The sequence below is a fragment of the Gossypium raimondii genome, chromosome 3, assembly GCF_025698545.1.
Source record: "Gossypium raimondii isolate GPD5lz chromosome 3, ASM2569854v1, whole genome shotgun sequence".
NCBI lineage: Eukaryota > Viridiplantae > Streptophyta > Magnoliopsida > Malvales > Malvaceae > Gossypium > Gossypium raimondii.
The window spans coordinates 46,043,386-46,060,579 of NC_068567.1; the positions used below are offsets into that span (position 1 = coordinate 46,043,386).

Here is a 17,194-nt window from a genome sequence, read left to right on the forward strand (position 1 = left end):
AAAATGTTATCCATTTTTAGATTTATTTTAGAATTAAGATTAAATTGATAGAATATGTAAACATTGAGAGTTTATTTTGTTATTAAATCAATTAAAATTATTTATAATTAACGAAAAGTAATAATTGTTGTGATTAATTGTCTTTAGTTGCTCACTTTCACAATTGATGGAATTAAATTGCTTTGATAATTTTAGGGAACTAAGAGGTATCAAAATATAAAAGACATAGACATCCTTAAAATAATATTTATTGATGTGTAATTTTACAAATTGACCATTGACACCCAATGAATCAAACTCTTAATATATATTATGTATAGATATCCCTGTAAGACACTTTATTTCTTTTTCTCACAAATTTCCACATATATGTATATATATTAATTTTCAATAACAGAAAACAACCAATTCCTCAAAAATCATTATATTTCTTGATTTACTTAGTACATGAAAGTTTGTTTCCTGTTTTTCCAGCCACGGACTAACATCATCTCTCATCTTTAGCCTTCAGGTTATTTCAATCTAAAAGCCAGTGTAATTCCAAGCGTATAACACGTAGGTAGATAGATAGAATGCGAAAGATTTTCATATAATCATCCGAGGAAAAGGTTACATCTCTCGGTACTCTAAGCTCTTCGATGAAAACCCTAAAGCTTCAAAGCTAAATTTGTTGTATGTACACAAAAAAGAGAGAAGAAAAACACAAGTGATGGTTTGAAATGTAAGCAGAGGTGTAGTGAAATTAAGTTGGAAGGCAAGGGAGGTCTCTGCACCTCATATTTCATGCCTTTAAGATGTCACTGCTATTTGGCTCCCTCCTTCATTCATTGCCATGAAACTCACCCGTTTCTGCAAATAAACAAACAAAACCTTATTTGGTTATTTATAAGCTTATCATTCCATTAATTGATTTATGAAAAGATTTGATTTTGTTAACAAGACGTGCATGCCTACAAAGATTGGAAGAAAGCAACTCAGCAAATCATTTGAATTAGTCAAATTTTATGACGAGAAGGTTAGACAGGAATGGTAATTAAAATATTCAAACAACATTATCTATGGAAAGATCCATATATCTATCTATCTTCTGTCAAAATATTGGTATGAAGTGTTCATTTGGTGACCACAATTTTACCTTACTAATCCAGCCAATTTCGTCCTGTTCAACATCCTCAATATTCTATGGTCAAATCAGGTGAGTTGGAATTATTATAGCCAGTTTCAATTGTTTTTTCATAAAATCCAACAAATTAAGACAAAGTCTATATGTATATAAGCCATAAAATTCAATTCAAGAATATTCAGAACCCTATCGTTATTCTTCAACCAATTCTTATTCCGTACGTCATACCATGCAAACACTGTTAACTAAACATCACAAAAAATGCGAACCAATATCACCATATCTTGCTTAACTTTCGTAAATATGAAAAATAAAATTAAGAATTTATTTAGATACAATTCTTTTTTATATGACTCTTGTGTAAAATTTAAGTTGGAGTCGAATTCATTTAGAGAAAAAATCTGCATACTCAACACACATGCCTTGAAAATAAATAGAGTATGATAGTGTGGTGGGAAACTAACCTCACGAGCCTTGAAACCATCTCCGATGCTTCCATGGCTGGCTTTCCAATGCAGTTGCGGCTGCTTATCAGCTTCAGCACGTGAGCTGTTCCCGGTGTTTGCCACACAAAGTTGCATGATTTTCTCTGCTGCCTCTCTCTCATTTAGACTTTCTTTGATCAATCTCTCAACTTGGGACTTGGGAAGCCTCATTTTTACCCTCATTGCTCCACTCTCCGACCCTCCTCCTTCCTCTTCATTCTCCTCCTCGGGGATCGCAATTATGGGTTTCATGAGTGTAAGATCCGACACGGATCTCCTCGATAGCATCAAGCTTTCCAGCCTGTCTTTAGCACTCATGTTTATTCCCGACCGGACCCTTCTCGGAACTCTCTCTTTGGGAGCCTCTGGCAACTCTACCAAGAAGTAAAGCCTCTTGGGCTCCAAGTTTTGATGCGACTGCAATGGCTTTGCTCGAATCCCGAAATGCTTAACGGCTTCGGATTCTAACAGTACATGCCCTGGATAATCTTTCACCACTTGCTCTGCTCTCACTGGGGTCTTCAACTTCATTGTTTCCCCGTTTATTTTCATCACTTTGGTCATCTTTTTCCCTCCCAAGCTATTCCCCATTTCTAAATCAAGATGCGTTGTTATTCTTTCTTTGCCCAACTTTAAACCATACACAAACTTTATGGTATATGAATTAAGATAAGGACATTTATATATTATGGGGTTTTGATGGTTAAGGGATGAGTGGTCAAAAAAGAGGGCAAACCTTTTGAAAACGAGCCAAAGGTTTGACAAAGGTGAAAATTTATAGAGAAAGTACGTAAGATATCGCTTTCAGTGAAATGATTTTAATTACATAGCTTAAACATCAAATATAGTTTGATAAAGTTAATTAAACCGGACGTTTTTAGATTGAATTCAACAAACCATACCCATGAAATGGATTTCCAAATTTACGCCCGTGACATGTGGGGGAATTCCTTTTAACAGATTAGAGTAGGTAAAAATCAATATTTTTTGTCTTCATTTGCAGTGGATCAAGGTTTACGTTAATCACGGCGTGGGAATCTGTTTTAAGCTTTACTTTTCCATTGATTTCAAACTGCACATGTGAACACCTGACTTTTTCCCCCACACCCTCTTTTTCATATTTTAATCTATATCCAACAAACATCTTCTAAATTATTTTATCATCATTTAAAGATTACACTTTCCTTTTATAAATATTATATTAATGAATGTTAGATCATAATTTCCTGTTTATTATACACATGTTTGAAGAAAACTAGATTTGTATCCAACCATTCTTTATCCTTTTCGGGTATAAAAAAGACTGCTACGGTTGAATTTGAGAAAGAGAAAGGTTTTGTTTTTCAGCTTGTATTTTTGCATGTTTATATTTCCTTCTCTTTTTGAGAAGTTTATATTTGAATGAAACAATGTCTAAATTGACTATCAGCTCATCAACTTGGAACTCTTTTATTTACTTCCAAGCCCTTGCTTTACTAGGTTTTTTTTTTTTTTTTAACTTGTAATTAGACTCTTTTGTTATTATTTTTTTAAGGATCTGTATTGTGCATGTGCCCAATTTAGGTTTCAAACATAAATTAAAAAAAAAGATTGAAAACAATTAATTTCTATACACCAATTTGTGGTTAATTTAATGTCATTCTCATAATGGTAGTTCCATTTACGACACCCTAACTATCTATAAATGACAAAATGAAGGAGCAGCATCATCTGTCTTAATTGGGGTTTTACTCCTCTCTTTTTTCCCTTGTGCGTATGTAAGCTCATTGAATTTCGAACTATAGAAACAAAAATACTCGTGTTATATTATAATATTATTCAAAGTCGTTACTTGAATTCTACTGCCATATTAGTCTAAATTCTGAAATGGGTGCTAATGTAACATAGTCCCCATTGTTGGCTTGATTTTCATCATCGGAATTCTAAATTACAAGGCTTCTAGATATGCAAGTATATCACAAGAAGCTTAAAAATACAAAAGAACAAATCATAAAACAAACATTGGTTGATAAAATCCGACAAGTACAATCATGTTGCTCATGCATATCCAAAATTCAGCATACTCAATCAACGATAGGAAAACGGCCGCCATCCTATCCTATCCTATCAGTTCAAATATGTTGGCGTTTTGAGTTTTTATAAAAGTTTTTCTTTCCAAAGCAAAAAAAGACGCATGTTATAAAAGATTCTCATGCCTTGATTTCGCTTATCAAAGGAAGATCTTATCTTAATCTGTTCCACATTTCATTTGTGGGAACTGCTGGAGATGCCATTCTCAACACAACTAAATGATGTTACAAACTCTCTCTTAACTAAAATCTCCTCTGTTTCAAATAAGCTTCACAAACACAATTCATAATTAATTAAACTCAAAATAAATAAGTAAAAAAATTATTTCATAAATTAAACAATAAGATCATCCCATATTATACCCTTGGAATTTAAACTACCAGACCAAACAAAAGCAAATCTTCATTTTAAACTACCAGACCAAACAAATTTTTTACACACTCATCAATGGTTGAAGAAATGAATACACAGAGAGCAATGAGAATGACTTTGTATCTCATGTCTGAAAGGAATAGAATGGTAACTTTATATAACAATTAGTCTATTAAAAATAAATAAATAAAATAAAAAACTCTCTAGTGCAACCTGTTGGAAATATACTATTGCAAAACGAAATAGTTAGACTACCAGGAAAAATGAATTGAGTGTAATCAAATAAATAATCACTGTGTTGCGGAAGAACCACTGCATTAGAAGCAAATCCATCTTGATCAGTGTAATCATGTAATGGGTGTCTAATCTATCGTAATTAACTGTAGCAGATTAAACTACTTTTTGTACTTAATAAGCTCGTAGGAAAGTAATTTCGTTATATTTTTATTTACTTTTCACTTTTAGTAATTAGGTAATAAAACGAGTAATTTAAGCAATTTATATGGCATTGTGGGCCAAGGTAGGCCTAAAGGTAGACTAACATGTTCGGTGAGTGTGTAGGACATCATTCAAAGGCAAAAGGACAGTGGATTGCTCGCGATGTTGCAACATGGAGCTTGGATGTCGCAACCCAACAAGTAGAACACCTAATGAGCAGTCTGCCAAGGATGTCGCGACACAGACCATAGGGTGTCGTGACACAGCCCTGAAGACATGCCCAACTAAGCAAACTGCCATCAATGTTGCAACACCGATGCGACGTGCTTACTTAATGGACCAGGGGTGTTTTCGTCTACACAATGAACTTTAACAAAGATTAGTCAATCATTTTAGGTCAAGGATGAGTTGCTAACCCTAGGCTTATAAATATGATTGCTCATAACTGTTTAGAGGACAGTTCTTCCTTAGTTTGATTTCACTTTCATTTGTAGTTTAGAATTCTCTTATTTGTAATTTTTATTTCAGTTTTTACTTCTTTTTTCGCTGGATTTGGATTGTAGATCTATCAAACTCATCACAAATTATTGTTCGCGACGCAATATTTCTATCTATATAAGGATCTTTCTCGATTTTACTTTTGATTTTGCTAATGTTTTTTTTTCTAATTCAATTCTATTGTATGGGTTAGATCCATGAGAAACTAATCCTTAGAGAGATTAATGAGTAGACGTGGGATTAGTTAACACCTATGTAGGGTTTCTTAGCGGATCAGTTGGTTGGGAAAGGAAAAACCTAAAACCCTAGGATTGATGACCCTAGGAAGTCATAAAGGTAGGAATGAACCTGAAATTGGTATTGCATACTGTGAAAACCTTACTCTGACCCGGTCTGACCTGTGACATCGAGAGATAAGTACTGCTTGCCGACTCATTAGTTTAGTGGAAAGCCGAGAGACCCTGGTAGGTTAATAACTAGCTGATTGAATAGAACCCAAAGTAGGAGTGAATTATGAACATTGAAACGAGTTAGTCTTTTGTCGTAAAATCTGATAAGTTACAATCTAGTATGTCGTTATTTTATCATTCTTATAAAACATCTTTTATTATCAACTTATGAATAGTTGTAATATAATTTAACAAAAGCACTAATTAAACCTGTTAGCGTAGAAGTTAATATTAGTTTAATCTAACCTCCTTTGGGTATGATTCTCAGAGTACTTCTAGTACTTCGTTGTAGAAATCTATATTACAACCTGACTCGTATACTTACGGACATCGCTTAAATCCTTATCTTTGTAGCAATATTCTCACTTCCGGCATTGGTACATCGTGAGGCGGCCAAGTTGTTGGCGTTGTTGTCGGAGAGGCTTCACCATTAGATTAATTTTAATTGTTATGCTTAATAGGATGGTTAGGAAAATTTTCAAATTATAGATACGATTTTAATTTTTACTAACTCATTCTTTTCTCGTTTTGGACTTCAGCGTACGAGTAGATGCATGGATATTCCCAATGAGCCAGTACCAAGGAAGTCTACAAAGTTAATTGTGATAGTTTATTCCCATTTAAATCATAGCATTGCAATTCCCATTGATTAGTTTTGTTGTTATTAGAAATCAGTAGGATGATGCAAGTATTAGGAGCAGTAAATTTTGACATGAACAGGTTAAAATCTAGCATTATTTGATCTATTATTAGGAACCCTTAGTTTGCACTTAACCTTGCTTTACTAACATGGATATCTTCGAATCTCAAGTTTAGCAGTTATGCGAAGGGAGATCCAATAGTATTTCTACGCCAATTTGAATAGTTATGCAGTACAATTGTGTGTGCAAATTTTTCGCCAAAGGCCATTAAATTGCTACTTATTCCCTTTACCCTAGAAGGATAAGAAAAAGCCTAACTAGATGCTTTGGCTCTAGATACCATCACTATTTGCGCAGAATTTGTATAGTTACTTTTACGTCGAGTTGTACCAATGAATACGATAATTAGTACATACGATGAGTTATTCAGATTCAACCACGGTGCTACCAAAAGATTGGGGCAGGCATGAGAAAGATTTATGGTGATTATTCGGTAGGTATTGGGAGGAGGTATTGATCTTGCTATACAATTACAACATTTTTATGATGGACTGGACGAGTATAATAAACAATACTTTGACATCATAGTCGGAGGAAGTGTTTGGTTGAAAATGGGTCATGAAATAGTTATAATGTTGGAAAAGGTAAGCAACAACGATTATACATGGGGCATGAGTAGGAAACTAGAAATTGTGGTGGTAGTGGAAATCATACCACAGGATGATATGACTGCTAATCAGGAAGGGTCAAAGGAAGTGTTGAATGAGGCAGAGTTGGACGAGGTAGAAGTGGGAGAATAGAACAAGGAAGAAGAAGAAACTGTCGAAGACTTAGAACGTGAAAATGATAAACTGGTCTTTCAGCTAGATTGGTGGAATAAGAGTAAGGAACATCAAGAATCGGTAAGCCCATCTTCGAACAGAATGATACCTTATATTGTGGAACCGCGTGTTCTAGAATTAAAGCCTCTTCCAGATCATTTGAAATATGGGTATTTGGGAGAGCAGAATACATTGCCTATAATTATTGCAGCAGGTCTATCGGTAGAGCAAGAAGGGGCATTATTGGATGTTTTAAAAATGTACAAGAAAGCGATTGGATGAAGTTTTGCAGACATTAAATGTATCAATCCAGCCTGATGCCAACATAATATTAAATTGGAAGAAGGAAAGAAACTAGTCGTGGATGCACAACGATGTTAAAATCCAACTACGAATGAGGTAATAAAAAAGAATTGCTCAAATGGCTAGATGATGGAACAGTCTACGCTATTTCTGATAGCGAATGGGTGAGCCCCACATAGCGTGTACTGAAAAAAGGAGGATTGGAGGTAGTAAAAAATAAGAAGAATGTATTAATTGTAACTCAAAAAATAACTAGATGGTGTGTATTGACTATCAAAAATTAAATGATGCGACTAAAAAGGATCATTTTTCCTTTTCATTTATTGATCAAATGCTTAACAGATTAGTAGGAATAGAATAGTATTACTTCCTTGATGGATACTCTGGATACCATCAGATCCCCAAACACCCCAACGATTAGGAAAAAACCACATTCACATGTCCTTTTGGTACATATGCTTTCAAGCGCATGCCATTCGGGTTATGCAACGCCCCTATAATTTTTATAAGATGTATGACTGCTATTTTTGTAGATATTTTAGAAGATGTTATTGATGTATTTACGGATGATTTCTTAAAATATGGGGACTCACTCTGAAAATGTCTAGATAATCTCAAGAAAGTATTCAGAATATGTGAAGAAACCAACCTGCTACTGAATTAGGAGAAGTGTCATTTTATGGTGAAAGAATGAATGGTTTTAGGACATTAGATCTCTAAGAAAGGCTTGAAAGTAGATAAAGCAAAAATTAAAGTCATAAAAAATCTACCAATTCCCACTACAGTTTGCAGTGTAAGAAATTTCTTGGGACAATTGGTTTCTATAAGCGATTTATTAAAGCTTTCACACAAAGCACAAAGCCACTAAACTATTTTTTGCAGAAAGTACCCTTCATGTTTAATAAGGAGTGTATCGAAGCTTTTGAGGTAATAAAAGAAAAACTCACCTCTCCACCTATTATCATTAATCCTGATTGGTCAGAGTTATTATGTGCTATGCTTGTGACTATGCTATAGGAGTAGTGTTGGGACAAAAGAAAGATAAGATTTTTGGTTCCATTCACTACGCGAGTAAGAAATTGAACTCAACACAATGCAATTATACTACCACAAAAAAAATGCTAGCCATTGTGCTTAAATGTGAGAAAATTCATCTTTACTTTATGGCAAACAGAGTATTTGTCTACATAGATCACTCCGCATTGAAATATGTGATGAAAAAGAAAGAGACTAAAGCTCGACTAATGAGGTGGGTCCTATTGCTTTAAGAATTTGACCTTTGGATAATAGATCGAAAAGGAACAAATAATCAAATAGCTGACCATCTACCAATGTTGGAAAATGGAACAGAAACGGAAAATGGTGAAACGATAAATGAAACTTTCATTGATGAGCAATTATTTAAAGTGGAGTTGTATCAAGACAAGTACAAGGATGATAAAATGCCATGCTATGCCGATTATGTTAATTATATAGCCCAAGGGGTCTTCCTAATAAATTCCTCTTGGCAACAAAAGAAGAGAATTATCCACGAGTAAAAAAAACATTTGGCAATAACCGTATATTTTTTGACAATGTGTAGATCAATTAATCCGAAGATGCATAGGCGAATAAGAGATAAATGAAATTCTAAAAGGATACCACACATCATCATGTGGTGGACAATTTAGAGGAAAAAGGACTGCCCAAAAGATATTGCAATCAGGATTTTACTAGCGCACCAAGAAAAATATGCTTACGATTTTGTGCAGAAATGTTAGATGCCAACAAACTGTAAGTATATTGAAGAAGGATGAAATGCTGTAGACTGGAATCTTAGAGGTGGAAATATTTGATGTGTGGGAAATCAACTTCGTGGGCCCTTTTTCAAGTTAATTTGAAAACCATTATATTCTATTGGTCGTAGATTATGTTTCCAAATGGGTTGAAGCAACGATTCTTCCCACTAATGATATAAGGTCAATAGTAAATTTCTTGAGGAAAAATATGTTTTCAAGATTCAAAACTCATCAATCTCTCGTAAGCGATGAAGGATCTCATTTTTGTAGTAAACAGTTTGAATCAGCCTTAGCTAAAGTGAAAGACATCGAATCATGATAACATATCATCCTCAAGCAAATGGATAAGCAAAGGTGTCCAATTGATAAGTTAAAAAAATTTAGGAAAAAATGGTAAACCCGATCAGGAAAGATTGGGCACTTAGATTAGATTATGTGCTATAGGCATACAGAACAACGTATAAAACACCATTAGGTATGTCCTTATATAAACTTGTGGATGGAAAGAATTGTCATCTGCCCATCAAATTAGAAAAGAAAGCATATTGGGTGATAAAGGAATTGAAATTAGATCCTGAGTTATCCAAGGAAGAAAGACTATTTCAATTGCAAGAATTAGAAGAGTTTTTATTCATGGCCTATGCGAACGCAAAACTGTATAAGGAAAAGAGCAAAATCCAACACAATACAAGAAGAGAGACTTCTTGCCAGGACATAAGGTGCTTCTATTCAACTCAAGGTTAAATTTGTTCCTCGAAATATTAAAATCACAATGGACAGGACCATAGATTGTAAATCACGTTTCACCTCATGGTGAAATCAAATTTATCAGAAATAGGGAACAATCTTTCCTTGTCAATGGGTAGAGAGTAAAACATTATTTTGGAGGGTCAAAAAAGGAACTTGTTGAAAAATAGGATTTGCAATGTAAAACCATTAGGGAGAAAGATAAGGGAAAGGAAACTCAGGAGGAGAACTGGGAAGTAACTTCCTGTTATAGGACGAAGATCTTGGTCCCAACAAGGAAATAATTGTAGCCACTAATTCGTGCTGTTTGGAAGAAGTCACATAATCTAATACCTTTGTAAATTGCTCAGCATGTCATGACACAAGGATGAAATCAATATAGGATAACTATCCTATGTGTTGCGATATCAATATTGTGTGTCACGACACTGTGTCGTAAAAATCTATAACCTTTATATTAACCTCAGACGTGATTGTAGGGGTATTTTAGTAAATAATTGACAGCTAACCTAGGGAATCTTCACTATAAAAGTATATGTTTACTTCCCTTAACCCCTAAGTCCATTTATTAACTGTTTCTGGAATTCTCGAACCTTAAGAAACTCCATATCAACATATTGAAACTTGCAGGTGAATAAATTTGGATCATCAAAACTCTCTCTAGGATAGCGACACGAGAGTGGAACTAATTGCAACAAAACATCAAGTCAAAGAAATCAGTGAGAGAAAGGTTAACTTTTCTTAATTTTAACTTTATCAATATCATGGATAAAACTATCGCTTTCAAGAAGGAAGACATAAATAAATATCTATTGTACCTTCAACCAAACACGTTTGTCCAATAACAGGGTTTTGATCCTTTAATGAGAGTGTGTAAAGGAATATGGGAAATAGTAAATGAATGCGAATGGACTACATTCTATCTAACCCCAGAGGAACTCGTTGTAATACCAATCGTTCAAGAATTTTATTTAGCGCTAAAAAAAGAGAGAAGTAAATAGAGCATTTAATGAGATGCATACATATGTTACGGTTAGGGGGATAGATGTCTTCGTTACTAGGGGTGAGAACTCGATTCGACTCAAAAAAATCGAAAAAAATTGAATTTTGAATTAACCGAATCGAGTTATTCAAGTTAATCGAGTTATTCGAATCAACTCGAATTTTTTTTCAAATTTCGAGTTCGAATCGAGTTGAGTTTTCAAATTCGAATAACTCGAATAATTCGAATATCAAACCATAATATTTTACATTTTTACCTCAAACTCCCAAACCTTTTTACTTTTCCCTCAAAACTTTTACTCCTTCCCACTTTCCCCCCAAAATTTTTACTCCCCTCCCCTCCCCTCCCCTCCCCTCCCAACCCCCCAATCTACCTAAAATCCATTTCCCACCAAAATTTTACTCTCCCATTTAATTTTTGTCAAAATTTTAATCTCAAAAACTTTCAAAATCTTTTATTTTGCCCCAAAATTTTTACCCCCTCCCACTTTTCCCCTAAAACTTTTATTCCCTTCCCATCCCACCTCCCATCTACCTCAAACCCACCCCCTCCAATTTTTTTTTAATATTTTCCTCCAAAATTTTACTTCCCTATTTACTTTCCTCAAACTTTTATTCCCCAAAACTTTTATTTTCCCCTAAACTTTTACTTCTCACCCTTTACTCTCAAACAAAAATCAAAATTATCCAAAAAAATCACTAAACATAAATAGTAATAATTTTATTTATATATACTTGTTATATTATTAAATTAAATTTCAAATTTTATATTATTTATATTATTGAATTGTTTAGTCATATTGAATATTTATATTAAAATTGAATTATTAATTATGCCATAAAATATTCGTGTTAAAATTTTATATTAGTATCAATTTCACATTTTATTTTTAAAATAACTTTTATTAAAAATCATATTTTTACATTTAATATATTTTTAATTCCAAAATACATAGTGACAAGAATCAAGATAATTGAAACAATAAGCAAGCAAAGAAGCTAACCAAGATATAAAAATTAATAAATAAATTATGAGGTGATGAAAGTTAATAAAAATTTTGATTAAGGTGGACAAATTTTATTACGATGGATGGCAGTGGTTACAAGGACCCAAAATTATTTTTTAAAATTTAACTCGAACAAATATATTCGATTCGAATTCCATCTCACTCGACTCGATTCGAGAAAATTTCAAATCAAATTAGGATGATAAAATATAATTCGTCAACTCGATTAACTCGAAATTTTTTTATTCGATTCGGTCGAATGCTCACACCTATTAGTTATTGCTAGGGAAATTTGTCAATATTATGATGCACCATACTATTTTCGTGATTTTCCATTTAAGACTGGCTTATGTCTGTACAAAAACATAAGTATGGGTGAGGTAATAACATATCTAATAGAAGGGAGAGTGGAATGTACGTACCAGAATGACACCAAATTACCTTGACATTTAATAAGGCACTAATGTCACCTTTATCGAAAATATGAATGCAATTTATTTGCTCGAGAATAATACCTAAGTCGAATATCTCTAACATTAATATTGTGCAAGATATTCTGGTATATGCAATATTATAGAGAAAATAGGTATGCAATGACACATGAATATATCAAAGTATGCTCGAATGTGTAAGAGACCAAACGAAGGGAACTTTCTTTCCACAGTTGGTAACAACATTATGTAAAAAATTAGGAGTTCCAATGGGAACGATGGAAATATTTATGAACCCATCGAAAAAGGTGATAGGGGATAAGACATACACACAATTCATAATACTGTACAGAAAACAAGTTGAAGAAATATTACTAGGGGGAAAGGAAGAGTTGGATCCTAACTCATTCTGATTTTGCTTTCTCAAAAAAAAAATTCTTTTTTCATATTTTTTCTATGCAGGAACCCTGCACGAAGAGAGCATTAAAATTAAAGCTTTAACAAATAAGGAAGGAGAAACCCAACATAAGGTTACGACAACTTCAGGATTCATCGAGTAACTTCTTTCTTATATATTTGAGGGTTTCACATTAGGGATAATGTGCTACCTAAAGTGTAGGGTAACATAGGAAATTTATGTTTTTTATTTGTAAGAAATTTATGCTTTTTTTTGTATTTTTTCTTGTTTACTATGTGCTTAAGCTTGTAGAAATACAAGTGATTGGTTAGGAGCATGTATATAGGTTGATTGTGTTTACTGTTGATTGTGTTTACTGCAAATTTGGCATGATAACGAATGATTTTAAATTATCAATTATTAGAACAATTAGTTCTATATATTACACTATAAATAGACATTAAGTAATTTAGTATCCAAAGTGATAGAGAAAATATAAGGAAACAAACATGCTAGTATGGATAATAGGTGACTAAAGTTGTTATTGTTTAGTCGATTAAATTCATGAATACTGAAATACCTAGGGATGACCTAAGACATTGTTTGGTATAAACATAGAGCCAAAAAGCCAACCTTATTTATTGACCTTCAATACCTATATTTGAACCAGAAATCACTTATTAAGGAACCTTTATACAAAACTCGAAGCCAAAACACGAATTGTACTTATCCTTTTTCTTTGGTCCCTATACTGCACGAACTTAAACATCGCTTCATACGTATTGAGGGATAGGTAGAAACATAACTGTGGTTTTGAAAAATCAAAGCGAAATAGGAAGAAACAGTGTGATATAGTAATTATAGGTCAAGCAAAGTGTGCAAATAAGGAAAAATTCAGAAAAAGTCCAAACGAGATGAAAAAGTATTAATTCAATCAAAAGCATTGTGAGTGAGAGAAGAGTGAAAAATTCAAAATGACCAAAAATAATAGGTCACAAAAATAGAAAAACTCAGTCATTAGTGCACCAAGACTCATTAAGCTAACCATAGTTGCTATTATTATACTGTAACGTCCTACATGGAAAATAAGGAAGGTGAGATAAGGAGATAAGATGATGAGCAGGAAAGGGACATTAAAGGGGGTGAATAGGGAACAATACGATGTGCCAAACTAAACTTGTGTTGAAACCATTTTGATGTGCCTTCTTCTTGAAATCCATACCAACCTAAGCCTCAGAACGTTACAAGCCGAAAAGTCCTATGTGACCTAGGTAAATCTATTTGTGAATGGACATTGTATTAAGTGAACATAACAATAGTTGGCTATATTTTGTGAGCATAATTGAAATCCCCATGTAATTTTCTTGATGGTTCGATATACTTGAATGTGTTTTTGTTATATGCTTTGTAATATACTGAACTTAGGCGTTTGAGGTTGATAGTGGTAAGTTATTTACATATCATGCCAGAATTATCTATACTTATAATTACCCCTATTTGCTTCGCACCCAAGCTAATCTTTGTATCATAATTGCTCAAGGGTCATCATTTTTTATATTCTTCTTTTTATGTTTTTCTTGCTTGAGGACAAACAATGACTTAAGTGTGGGGGAGTTTGATCTGTTGCAATTTGTTGTAGCAGATTAAACTACTTTCTGTACTTAATGAGCTCGTAAGAAAGAAATTTCGTTATGTTTTTATTTATTTTTCACTTTTAGTACTTAAGTAATAAAATGAAAAATTTAGGCAATTTATATGAACTTTTGTGCCAAGGTAGGCAGACTAACATTTTCCATGAGTGTGTAGGACTTCATTCAAAGGCAAAACGACAGTGGACTGCTTGCGATATTACATCACAGAGCTTGGATGTTGCAACACTGCAAGTAGAATACCCAAAGAGTAGTCTGCCAAGAATGTCGTGATACAGACCATAGGGTGTCGTGACACTGCCCTAAAGACATGCCCAACTAAGCAAACTGCTATGAGTTTCACAACACAAGCCAGAGGGTGTTGCGACACTAACTCGACATGGTCACTTAATGGACTAGGGGTGTTTTCATCCACATAATGAACTTCAACACAGGTTAGTCAGTCTTTTTAGGTCAATGACGAGCTGCTAACCCTAGGCCTATAAATATGATTGCTCAGGACAAATTAGAGGACAACTTTTCCTAAGTTTAATTTCACTTTCATTTGTAGTTTAGGTTTATCTTATTTGTAATTTTTATTTCAACTTTTATTTCATTTTTCGCAAGATTTGGATTATAGATCTATCAAACTCATCACTGATTACTATTCAGACTGTAATATTTATATCTATATCAAGATCTTTCTCAACTTTACTTTTGATTTTGCAAATGTATTTTTTCTAATTCTACTCTATTGTATGCATTAGATCAATTAGGAACTAATTCGATAGGGAGATTAAAGAGTGGATGTGGGATTAGTTAACACCTATGTAGGGTTTCTTAGCAGATTAGTTGGTTGGGAAAGGAAAAGTCTAAAACCCTAGGATTGATGACCCTAGGAAGTCATGAAGGTCGAAATGAACCCGAAATTGGTATTGCCTATCATGAAATCTTACCCTGACCCGGTCTAACCTGTAACATCGAGAGATAAGTAGTGCTTGCTGACTCATTAGGCTACTGGAAGGTCGAGAGGCCCTGGTAGGTTAATGACTAGCTGATTGAATAAAACCCGAAGTAGGAGTTAATTATGAACACTAAAACGAGTTAGTCATCTTTCGTTAAATCTGATAACTTACAATCTAGTGTATCATTATTTTAGTATTCTTATAAAATATATTTTGTTATCAACTTATGAATAGACATAATATAATTTAACAAAAGTACTAATTAGACATGTTAGCATAGAAGTTAATATTAGTTTAGTGTAGCCTCATTTGGGTATGATCCTTGGAGTTCTTCCGGTACTTCATTTTACAAATCTATATTACAAACTGACCTGTATACTTGCGGAAACCGCCTAAATCCTTATATTTTGTAGTAGTATTCTTACTTTCGATGTTGGTATGTCGGGAGGCGATCAACGTCACCATCTAAGGTTAACATAATACTTTAATATTTGTACATCCAAATAAAGAAGGTGGAACACAATTGGTATCATTCTTCTCAAAAAAGAATTGAAAAGGAACAATTGAGCTGTGGGAGAAAAGATTGTTGTTTTCATTTTTGTATAAAATGAGAGCAGTCTACTATTTTATACGATTTTCTGAAGGGAAAAAAATGGTAAAATACACAGTAACGAAAAAAATATATTTTCAGATTTTCTACAATAGTTCTGAAATGAATTTTCTGGAAAGAAAAAAATTGTTTTGAAAAAATACAGAAATTTTATCCAAAAAGAAACATGCGTAGTTTGTGTCGTAGACACATGTTAACTCAAACAAAGATACGGATCAGGTCGAGCAGCGATGCACATGTGATGGGCCTTTAGCCTCAATTACTCAATGAAAATAAAAGCAAGGTTATATTTAAACACTTTTAGAAACCTTTTCTCAAAAAATGTGAGATTACCTATTTTGCATTTCTAACATTCCCTACTAATGAAAAAGAATTGAAAATTTTCGTAAACATGAGAAAAGGTAAAATGTGAGAAGAGCAACAATGAAATTAGTCGCTTAAGCATTAGTATCTTGTGGACTTGAACTAGCACGTCCTGAAATGAGTGATTCTTCTCTTTAACAAGTGAACGAATCTTGAACTTGTTAAAATCAGGGTTAACTCATAACACATAACAAATCTCAGAGCCAATTGATGTTCCGTGATAGATCAACAAGTTTTAGCTAATACACCTCGGGATGCTAGTAAGTTCTTTAGAAAAACTAGCCAATGTCTTTCATAGAAGGTGGCTAGTTCTTTATACTTACATAGGTGATTTTATCAAGTTTACCTCGATATAGACTACCCAAATCAAGATTATGAAATCATTTAGTGCATTTATTAAGCTTAACCTCTCAAATTTAAATTCAGTGAATTCATCAAGTTCGTTGATTTGTCGTAATTCATTATAGCAAATTCAACTACTTTTTGTACTTAATGAGCTCGTACGAAAGCAATTTTGATATTTTTTCGTTTAGTTTTTACTTTCAATCTTTAGGTAATAAAATGAGCAATTTAGGTATTTATATGACCTTGTGGCCATAGAAGGCCTAAAGGTAGACTAATATGTTTGGTGAGTGCGCAAGACATTATTTGAGGGCACAAAGACAGTAGATTGCCCATGATATTGCAGCATGGAACTTTGATGTCGCAACACAGCAAACAGAGTACCTAAGGAGCAGTTTGCCAACATTGTCGCAACACAACCCTGAAGATACACCCTATTTAGTAAACTACATCAGTCTCGTGACACAGGCCAAAGGATGTTGTGAAACAGACTCGATGTGGTCACCTAATGGACCAATGTTGTTTTCAGTTGAGTAACGAACTTTAATGAAAAATAGAAAGGTATCTTGGGTCAAGGGCTGGCTGTTAAGCCTAGGCCTATAAATACAATTGCTCAACAAAGTTTAGAGAATAGTTTCTCTTTAGTTTAATTTGTACTTTTCATTTGTAATTTAGATTTATTTCAATGGTAACTTTTATTTCAATTTTATTGCATTCTCCGCAG

The 17,194-nt window shown here is 33.5% G+C and overlaps 1 protein-coding gene across 1 annotated transcript; it reads right to left on the reverse strand.

Annotated features, from left to right (window-relative positions):
- Positions 1-564: 564 nt before the first annotated feature.
- LOC105794442 (uncharacterized protein At1g66480) lies at positions 565-2,319 on the reverse strand. The gene is made up of 2 exons (XM_012623617.2): positions 1,588-2,319; positions 565-849 (listed from the first exon to the last, which is right to left on the reverse strand). Exons 1-2 carry the CDS (start codon positions 2,197-2,199, stop codon positions 790-792), a joined length of 672 nt encoding a protein of 223 aa, XP_012479071.1. The 5' UTR covers positions 2,200-2,319; the 3' UTR covers positions 565-789.
- Between the last annotated feature and the right edge of the window lie 14,875 nt (positions 2,320-17,194).

Excerpts from the sequence above, each read along its gene's own strand:
- LOC105794442 (XM_012623617.2), bottom strand. The coding sequence starts at position 2,199 with ATGGGGAATAGCTTGGGAGGGAAAAAGATGACCAAAGTGATGAAAATA. Across the intron at positions 850-1,587 it reads ATGGTTTCAAGGCTCGTGAG|AAACGGGTGAGTTTCATGGC; the intron begins GTTAGTTTCCCA and ends GTTTATTTGCAG.